This window comes from Hippocampus guttulatus, chromosome 5 (genome assembly GCF_054856545.1).
Source record: "Hippocampus guttulatus isolate MCC_2025c chromosome 5, RoL_Hgut_1.0, whole genome shotgun sequence".
NCBI classification, from domain to species: domain Eukaryota; kingdom Metazoa; phylum Chordata; class Actinopteri; order Syngnathiformes; family Syngnathidae; genus Hippocampus; species Hippocampus guttulatus.
This window is the reverse complement of record NC_141265.1, coordinates 10,207,142-10,217,500: the sequence shown is the minus strand read 5'-3', so window position 1 is coordinate 10,217,500 and position 10,359 is coordinate 10,207,142. Positions and strand designations below refer to the sequence as shown.

Genomic DNA, 10,359 nt, shown 5'->3' with positions numbered 1-10,359 from the left:
AAGCGACACAATGATCCGTTGCTTGACTTGTACATTTGAGGGACTCTTTTCCAAAACACGTTAAATCCTTTTGGACTATTCTGAGCAAAATTTGATTTCCCAGCGGATCCAAAAGCCAGTCAATGATCATTCTGGAAAGTGTTGTTGTGCACCACACTGGTGAGAAATGAAGCAATCCTTCATCTGCATATGAGGGTTTGGACAAGTAAGTATCCAGTGTGTCCCCAGCGGTCCCTGTCTATGACCACTCAGTCGCATTAGACAGAACTGTCTCAAATTGAGCCCATTATGGGATTAACCAATTATACACACTGAACACTCATTCCTACACACAGCTCGTTCATTTGTGAGTGCACATGAAATGGAGCCTGCTGTAAAAATATACTGTAGGTATGGATAAATATACGTATGGAGCATTGATTCACTCGCGGACTTTTTCTTTTGGTGCTCCTTAACAATGCAGTAGAGGCTAATACAAGAGCTGATTTAAAAACAGACAAAAAGGCACCATTTTGCTCAACGCAGTCAGAGAAATGTTATTTTTATCACACTCATTTTGCTTCGCAGTGGTGTAGAACAGGACCATGAGTACATGGGGTGTGCTTATACATTTTGACAACAGAAGGTTTACAATTTTTTGTTGGTCGCATTGTTAACCCATATGAAAGACACGTTAATAGAAACACAGTACTATGATTTTGAACTCTCGATGAATTTCTGGCCAACCGAACCAAACCTGCCAAATTCAAGACAAACTGAGCAATGCTGAGCAAAGTTTACAGGTGAATGGATGTCTTAGCAGAGTTTAAGCTTGTTGGGAAATAATTTGGGATTAGATAGGCTGCATAATCGCTTTAGAGACTGTGCCATCTCAGCAGACAGACCTGCCTATCACCGCATACATCTTCGTACGTAACCCTTAACAGGAAGTGCAGCTTTCGCTTTCCATAGACTATGGATGACAGGCGAAAATACACAAGCGACAGGTGCGCTAGTGTGTTACACGGAAGCAGCTTCTGTTGCTGATATAGTCTGTCTTTGGTTTTGGCTGTACATGGAGCTGCCTATACACAGTGAGTAATATTTTCAAAGGCAAATAAATGCAGTCAATTTAGATTTTAAAAGGGGGGAAAAATGTTGTTCAATAACTCAGTGCGCGGATGATAAAGAAAAGGCTGAAAAGTGGGGGAAATTTTGACTGTGTGAGTGAATAGTGGTCAGCAGTGATGTAACCTCTTTTATCATTATGGACAACATTACTCACCTGCAGGGGTGTTTCCTGTCAGTGGAACACAAAGAAGGGACCCGCAATTAATGCTGCCTTGCCACCAAGGTGTTTGAGTGCGTGCTTGGGAGCGTGGATGCGGTCCGCGATGTCGCAGTCATTAGAGAAACTCCTGCAAAGCCATACACAAGGTCTCCATGTCACACTGCCCTTGTGAAGGTCTTTTCATAACTCTTAGACATAACCTATTGTAGTACTCACATGCGCACTGCCACTCCACTGGGGCCTTATGGGATCGGGAGAGGGGGGAAACGGGTTGAGGGGACAGGAGCGGGGGGGGGGGGGGGGGGGTCGCCATCCTGGGGGCTATGTAGCGTGAGGGAGGGGGACGGGTCGCAACCCCGCCCCCGCACTTCGACCCCGTGGCCAGGGTCTACGGCAGCGCGGTGGCCGACGGTGGTGGTCCAGGGGGTCTGCAGCACCCGAGGTTGGACAGTGGGTGCGCCGGGCCCGGTGTTTTATTTTGAAGGGTGGGCATTCCTTCATAACCCAGGGGGATGGTCGGCTTGGGGATCCGGTCCGCCACCTTGCTAGGCGCTTGACGCCAGGACTGCGGTGGATTTGTATACCGCCGGACGCGGTCCCGCGGGATTTTGCTGACCCAAAGGTCATTACCACTTCGCACCAACTCTCCAGTGATGGAAAGTCCCGTCAATTCGGCGTGGAGGCTCCCTTACGGACTTCACTGCGATCCGCTAGGAATTGGCGACGGTTTGATCCGCACCTTTGAGCCTAGGGATCGCAGATCTGAGGCGAAACAAAGGCCTTATGGCCATATGGATGACAGGCATTTTCTTTTGTATGCCCCCATGTGCCCTTCTAGTGACATTCTAGAAATATTTACCAAGACCATGTCACCAAGTTAAGACGCGTGCAGTTGAAGTCCGATCACTGTGCTTTACTTCACCTCCCATTTAAAAATGTAAAAATATAGTTGTGTTTTTTTTACACCTTTCTCTGCTTGCAGCCCAAATCGAAGTAATACCATGCAAAATTTGCGGAGACAAATCATCAGGGATCCACTACGGAGTCATCACATGTGAGGGTTGTAAGGTAAGACTTCATGAAGCGGAAGGCAACGCAACATCCAAAAGCAGTTTGTCGACTTTGTTCAGATACCTGTGAGTGAGTATTCATGCGTGGTGTTGACGTGCAAACAGGGATTCTTCAGAAGGAGTCAGCAGAACAACGCATCCTACTCCTGCCCCCGCCAGAGGAACTGTCTCATTGACAGAACAAACCGCAACCGATGCCAACACTGCCGCCTTCAGAAGTGTCTAGCCCTAGGAATGTCCAGAGATGGTGAGGCCCTTTTCAGCCACAATTTGCTTGCATTCTGTATGTGAAATGGAATATGCAGACATAAATGCACAAGTAAACACAATATGGACAAAGGTATTACTCATTCATCGATCAGGCTGGACTAAAACTCCTTTAGGGCGTCAAACTTAAGGCCCGGGGGCCAGATCTGGGCCGCCACATCATTTTATATGGCCCGCGAAAGCAAATCTACTTACTTGATCCTTGATAAAATCTGCCACAAAATTGTCATGTGTAATAATTAAAGTGGAGATTTTACAAAAAAATACACTTACTTGAACAATAACCGAACAAAAAACAAACAAATAGTTGACTGATTTCAAAAGTAATAATCCATCCATTTTTTTCTGTACACGTAACAATACGATGTGAGGATTAAACATTTATTTGGTTTCACTGTCGTAATGGCCCTCTGAGGGAAGGCATAACTCCAAAGTGGCCCGTGACAAGAATGAGTTTAACACCCTTGAACACTCCTCATTCTGAATTCTTAATCATGCGTGTGTCTCTGCCCGTTGTTGTTGTTGTTGTTGTTTTTTCCTTAGCTGTTAAATTTGGCCGTATGTCCAAGAAACAACGTGACAGTCTGTATGCAGAGGTCCAAAAGCACCAGGCACGACTACAAGAGCAGCGGCAGCAACAGACAGGGGAAGCGGAGGCTTTGGCACGTGTTTACTCATCTAGCCTAACCAATGGACTGTCAACCCTTAACCATGAGATTGGGGGCACTTATGCCAATGGTCATGTCATTGACCTGCCCAAGGGTGGCCACAGTAATGGCGCTGGACTTCCAGGGGGCTACTATGGGATGGACTCCACCCAGCCATCTCCAGACCAGTCCGGTTTGGATATGTCAGGCATGAAGCACATTAAACAGGAGCCGGTGTACGACCTGACACCAGTGCCCAACCTGTTCAGCTACGGAGGCTACCAGGACAGTCAACTGGGACACAACAACGTCAGCATGGGAGAACTAGGTAAAGATCACGTCTTCACTCCATCCCACCCATCCATCATAACATATTTAGATGTGAAATTGCCACAAACCAGACCTATAAGAACAACATGTGAATGAGAATGAGCATCTTAAGAGTAGTACAGGTGACAAAACAGCAAAATCGGTGACTCTCTTTGACTCTTGGATAGTATAAAAATCTCTGAACTAATAATACAAATATACAAACAGAACATGTCTACACACACAACAGCCATCGATGAATGAATGCCTTGATTGTTAAGCAGATAGTAAATTGACTTCCCACCTCTCCTCCAGACCGCATTGCTCAGAATATCATCAAGTCTCATCTGGAGACGTGTCAGTACACCTCGGAGGAGCTGCAGCAGTTGGCCTGGCAGACACATTCCTATGAGGAAGTCAAAATGTATCAGAGCAAGGTGAATTGTTTTTATGACTCTATCTCTCTTATTTCATGTCAACAATTTAGACTTTAGGATAGCCTGTGTTGTCCCCCCCCCCCACCCTTGACAGGATTGTTCACTACCATGTCATGCAAATATGACATACATCGTACACTTCAATGAGACGTTGCTAACAGTAATTCAGGTTTTTCGTGAACAATGGCGTGCACTGAGAGTGTGAATGGATTTCAATTATGAATAGTGACATGAATAAAAACAACACACAGGCAACATATGCAACTCTAACCGAGTAAATGATGTGCTCTGGTTTAGCCTCGGGACGTGTTGTGGCAGCAGTGTGCCATTCAGATCACACATGCCATCCAGTATGTGGTCGAGTTCGCCAAGCGCATCTCAGGGTTTATGGAATTGTGTCAAAATGACCAGATCCTCTTGCTCAAATCAGGTGAGTCGACTTCTCGTGGCCTTGTACTCGGTATGCACCAAAGAAACGTTCGGGCTCCAACGGTCTCTGTCTGGCTCTCTCAGGTTGTTTAGAGGTGGTCCTGGTGAGGATGTGCAGGGCCTTCAACCCTCTTAACAACACTGTGCTCTTTGAGGGGAAGTATGGAGGCATGCAGATGTTCAAAGCTCTCGGTAAGAAGTGATTAGCTTCGCTGTACATTTCGTTCACGCATAAATGACAGACAGAGAGAGCCAAGTGAAGGAAAATGTATGGTGCATTTGTCCTGGAAAACACTGGTGTTCCTCTGAGCATTCAGGACTACGATAAGAGTACTGACTTTATTCCTCTCCTCTGTCCTCGTCCTTGTGTTTGCTTTCAAGGTTGTGATGACTTAGTGAGCGCGGTGTTTGACTTTGCCAAGAGTTTGTGCTCATTGCAGCTGACGGAGGAGGAGATCGCTCTCTTCTCGGCAGCTGTCCTAATTTCCACAGGTCAGTGATCACCCACCAATTGTGTTGAAATCACGGTAGAAATTGTTATACAAGTCAATACTCAGATGAAGTTATTACAGTATTTACATCTACATATTGAGACAGTATTGGATAATTGATGAGAGAAAAACAGGGAAGAAATGTACAGCTAAGCTGAGTAGTATTAATTATATTTGGGGTTTTTAAATGAATACCGTCCTGAATAATTGGATAAGTGGGATCTTTACAAAGTCTTCTTCCCAACCCTTTTCGAGCAAGTCATCGTCTGTTTTTGCCTTGCCATCATTTTCATTTCTCTTTGATTTTTTTCTTTCTTGTTTGATCTATTTATAAATGTGCATTTTCATTTCTATTTCAATTTGAATATTACTTTACTTACATATTATAAATAAAGACAATCAAACAAATTTGACAGTGATGATGGGTTCAGTGGTGCCATTTTTGAGCTCATCCAGCGTTGCAGAAAGAAGGGGTACATAGTCCTTGCTTTATAAAGAAAAAGATCACAAGCAGAAGAGGCCATGAAGTCTATTAAAGTCCCCGTAAAGTGAAACTAGAAATGTCTTACAGATTTCACACCCCACAAGAGGGTGAGCATATCTTGACAAATTTGAATGAAAAAAATAAATAAATCACCAAGTATATAAAAGGCGGCTCCAAAATCGTGAAAAATAGACACCTCCTCTCAGCCTGTCCTCTGAATGTGCTGAAAACATGCCCGGCTTGACCTTCACCAGTCACGCAAATGTTTGTTCATACAGTATGTGTCAGTTTAATCCACAGGCTGAATAGCATGCACCGCTGGTTTAAGAAACGAGCTATTAACTTTCCCTGAATTGTCTAAACTATGCGGATCCACAAATCACGCAACTCCAAGTGAGGCGGTGACGTACTTGAACACCGGCCCGGTGGTTCTGCTCCTTAGTGAGCGAGCTCGTGGGTTAGCGATCTTAAGGATGAGTGAACGTAATAAACTTTCCCTGAAGTGTCTCTTTTGCGTGGATCAATGTGCGGCGCAGTGGAGAATTGGACCGCCACACTACCAGGTTGCAAGCCCGCTACGAGCTAGCCCACTGGCCTCCTCGCAGACCAGAATTCGACCCGTCCAAATGAACACAAAACGCTTCAGGGAGAAGGCTTTTTTTTCACAGTGCAGTGGTGCAGGGTTCAATTCCAGCTCCGGCCTCCCTGTGTGTAGTTTGCATGCTGCGTAGGTCTTCTCCGGGTACTCCGGTTTCTCCCCACATTCCAAAAACATGCATGGCCCCAGTGACCCTTGTGAGGATAAAGCGGTTCAGAAAATGGATGGATGAATAGCTTGGTCGCTAACCACATGCTGTTGTGGTAGAAATAGTTTAAGACATTATTACTAGGAAAAGTGCAATTGCAGGAGAAAGAATGAAGGCAGTGGAGAGGCTGGCTGACTCATGCCAGAAGGCCCAAGTGCGGTGCTTGAGCTTCATTTTAGCCATGCACCAAAAATCTGTACAATTGATATGTTCGAAGAGGGGTTGAACGAACAAATGAATCTCAACAACTCAGCAGTAAATTGTTCACAGTCTTTGCAGATTTTCAGCTCTCATCTCCAAGCATATTTTAGGTATTTAGAAACAAGTCACCGAAGTCACTTTACAGGCTCTCGGAGGGCCTCGAGACTTAAAATACAAAAACAATACTGTTGACCGACAACATATGGACTTCATCTTTATCAATATATATTGGAATTGGTCTGGATACCTTATCCTAACGTCATGAAACGAGTTACGCATGTAAAATGAACAACCGCCTTGTCTTTCAATGCCCTTTCCAGATCGTCCGTGGTTGATGGAGCCCCGCAAAGTCCAGAAACTCCAGGAGAAGATCTACTTTACTTTGCAGCACATTATGCAGAAGAACCACATGGACGAAGACGCCTTGGCTAAGGTAGGCTAAGCCGTCGGTCACAAAGATCATACTGTAGCACAATCAAGCAGCAGCTGATCATCTGAACAGGTATGACGGAGAGAATAATGATCAAATGAATCAAGTGAAATTCAGACAGAATACAAGGAAGCTGATGCAGTTACACATTAGCCAGTATGAAGATTTTCAATGTCTAACGATCGAGCTCAATGCCTTTATGAACACAATTGACCTCTCTCAGTGGTGGCCTTGTGTGTGAGACTTTCGCGGCTGTGGCAGTTTCACAGGATTTGGTTACTTTTGTCACATTGTCTGGGTCTTTCTCCTCTCCGTGAAAATAAATTCATCAGAGCATCAGTTGCTCCCACAGGCCCCCCCCCCTCTCCCCCCAAGATAAAAAAAAAATCACGCAGATTGTTCTGATTTATGCATTTACCACGGGAAGGTGACAATAATCCACAAATATGTAAAATACAGTGGACAGATGTATCTCACGACTGTGTCTGGCAGTTAACCTTGGGGAAAATGAGGGTCTGAACAGGTGTTTTCCTTTTTGATATCCACTTAATATGTATTATTTGTATTTATATTTTATGGAGGCATCTGAAAGTCTGTCAAATTTAGTGTTAACACAAATGGAGGTAGAACTGAAAGAGGCAATTCACGCTGGCACTATTTTCATTCGTTGCAGTTGTATTGCGTTTCGGATTTCCTAATCAAAAATGAATCGAGTCATAGGAGATGACGTACATAATGAAATCATTTTCACTGCATGTAATGGATGCATTCATTTGGGGAGTTTGTTTGAGTGTTGTAAAAGCAACATTTCAACGTTTTCCTCAATGTAAAATGTGCATTTGTCTATTTCGGTTGTCGTCGCGTTTCAGGCAAAGGTCAATGTGACGCATGCTTGCCTTTATGTCAAATGGGATTGGAACGGCCAGTGTGATGTCAGTCACTTTGGGTGAGCTTCCTCTAAGATGGCCAGGCGTCGTACATTTACCCAAATATCTTTCTTTTTTTCCCCTCTTCTTTGTCAGTTGATCAGTCGTATCCCAACATTGTCTGCTCTGTGTACGCTCCACACGGAGGAGCTTCAAGCCTTCCAGCAGCTTCATCCAGAAACAGTCAACGTTCTCTTCCCGCCGCTCTATAAAGAACTCTTCAATCCCGACCCGAACTCTGCCATGTCCATGCCCAAGTGACTGCCTGCGCAAGCAACAATGTCCGTGGAGGAACAAGAGAATAAGAAGGACCACTATGTCTGACGAGACAACGCTGGCAATACCTCCCCACGTCTTTGTCATATTTCACAGCTCCCCTTGTTTCATTCGAGACCGGGGAGGTGAGTGGTCATCTGCCAGAAACTTACAGTTACCACCAACAATACTAGGAATGTCCAGCACTTATCCCATCCGGTTCACCGATACAGTCTGAAGAATGTATATAGAAATGAAACGTGGCCCAAGCCACGACCTTAGCGGGGGCTATTTCTTCTTGTCTCCTGACCAGAAATGTACAGACTTTAAAATCTAGGAACGATTTATGCTGCCAGTCTTAAAATATGGGTACTTGACATTTTTTTGGAATTTGAAAAAGAGAAACCTTTTTGTTGATTTTTTTTTTCTGAGATGAAGAAATAGTTTTAAAATGCCGAATGGGGGATGGAACTGCGGAATTAGAGAAGCTATTGTAGATATTCTCCTAGTACAGAGCGGATTCCAGTATTACTTCTGTTGAAATAAGTTAGTCTTAATTTAAAGATACAACAGTCCACTGTGGCTGATTATTCCTTGTCTAAGTGTTTTCATTTTGACTGATACGTTCTTGTGTACAGAATTTGTAAAGTTAAGACTTGTAAAGGAATATTGGGTAAAACTGGGAGCCAATTTTCATTTGTTTATATATATACATATAAATATATATACATCTATCTATCTATCTATCTATCTATATATATATAGGAGCCTTGTCTGGATGTTGTTCATATGTATAGAAGGAATAGCATCTTTCTGATGCAAACGTGTAGAGATGTAAAGAAGAACATAAGATGAATTAACAAAAGACTAGCTACTTTTCAAGGTGATAAAGTATACAGTACTGTTCTATATTGTTGCTGCAATAACTAAATCCCAAAAAGCTGGATTGCTTTTGAACAATCATCGAGAAACAAACAATCAAGAAAGGTCATTTCCAAAATCAAGCTGTGCCCTTTCATACATTCCTTGTGTGAAAGGGCCTTGACTTCAGGGCGGTGAGGATTTTCACCTCTGGAGAGAAAGATGAGAAAAGAAACGCAATCTTAATTGAAGGTAACGTTTGAATCTTCAAAGACCTGAATTATTGCCGTATCCCCTCATCCCTCCCGTCACTATTTGCACAATCAGGTCCCTGAACATCCTGGACCACTCCGGGCTATGAATATGAAAGAATCCAATGAGCAATAATTTTTACACTGCCTTTTCGTTTTTTAATCTCATCGATCTTCTTTGCCATTTTTTGTTGTTTTGAACAGGGTAGCAATTTTCAACTAATATGCACTATATTGGAAGGTACTGAATTCCATCACAGGCTGTTTTCAGTGTTTTTCGCAAGAAGTGAGATGGGCTGTGGTTAGGATACACGCAGAGCACTGGTTGCCTGACGTGAACAAGAATCATCCTAAATACCAATGATCACTTCTCCAATTGAAATAGACACAGAAAATGTGATAGACAATCACCTTGTTTGCTTTTTGTTCGCAGTTACGTATTTATTAGCACTTGCAATTTGTCTCTTTTGTTTTCAATTGCCTTAATGTTGACTTATTTTGTAATTGCAATTTGGCCACTGAGTAACAAAAAGCTACGTGAGCTCAAGGTCTAACCTTTTGAGGGAGGACACTTGGCTTGGAAAATTTGTGCAGTCCTGTTTTTGGCCACTAGATGCTCCGTATGCATTATTTTTGTAAACTGTCATGTCTGACAATGATTTTTCTCAATCGACACAAACAACAAACAAATAGTGATTCTTTTCATCTTAAAAAGCGGACACACACACAGATAATATTGGCGCCAATTTGAAAAAGATCTGCAGTTTAATCCACTGCTGGGCATGTCCAGCAATGATGCTACATGTGCACAAAAAGTGGTTATTTTCTGGTAACTGAAGACCAATGTTCCTTACACAGTGGCCAAATGTAATGCGTATCATACGCACGGACATTGTTCCTTGTTAAATTAGCTCAATTGAAACATGGGTTCATTCAACCTCTCAGCCCCCAGCCCGGCGGTGACTCTGTAAGACAATCACTTGCTCATTGAGGCTTGATGCACTACGTAGCATCTCTCAGGGAACAGCTCTTTTCTGACTTTTGCATTAGAAGAGGGTTCAATATTTTTGCAAATTTACAACAACAACAACAACAAATTTTTGATTATAATAGATGTACTTTTTGCGATTCAAAAGCAGCATATGCTAACAATGGAATCTGCCCAGACAAGGCTTTGATTAGTGTGTGTCTGTGTGTACAGGGCATGAATTCACTGTCCAAATCT

At 43.3% G+C, this 10,359-nt stretch overlaps 1 protein-coding gene across 2 annotated transcripts in view; it reads left to right on the top strand.

Annotated features, from left to right (window-relative positions):
* Nucleotides 1–8,597, top strand: part of rorb (RAR-related orphan receptor B) — a 22,252-nt gene extending 13,655 nt beyond the window's left edge. The window contains exons 1-10 of one of the 2 annotated variants that reach the window (XM_086110944.1): nucleotides 186–1,073; nucleotides 2,253–2,338; nucleotides 2,446–2,587; nucleotides 3,151–3,582; nucleotides 3,879–4,000; nucleotides 4,298–4,430; nucleotides 4,514–4,621; nucleotides 4,811–4,921; nucleotides 6,732–6,844; nucleotides 7,864–8,597. In XM_086110944.1, the coding sequence (XP_085967070.1) occupies nucleotides 959–1,073; nucleotides 2,253–2,338; nucleotides 2,446–2,587; nucleotides 3,151–3,582; nucleotides 3,879–4,000; nucleotides 4,298–4,430; nucleotides 4,514–4,621; nucleotides 4,811–4,921; nucleotides 6,732–6,844; nucleotides 7,864–8,028 (1,527 nt within the window). In that variant the 5' untranslated portion in view covers nucleotides 186–958 and the 3' untranslated portion in view covers nucleotides 8,029–8,597. Of the gene's footprint in view, nucleotides 1–185; nucleotides 1,074–2,252; nucleotides 2,339–2,445; nucleotides 2,588–3,150; nucleotides 3,583–3,878; nucleotides 4,001–4,297; nucleotides 4,431–4,513; nucleotides 4,622–4,810; nucleotides 4,922–6,731; nucleotides 6,845–7,863 lie in introns of those variants that run through there. The other variant, XM_086110945.1, reaches the window with a different exon arrangement.
* Nucleotides 8,598–10,359: the final 1,762 nt, after the last annotated feature.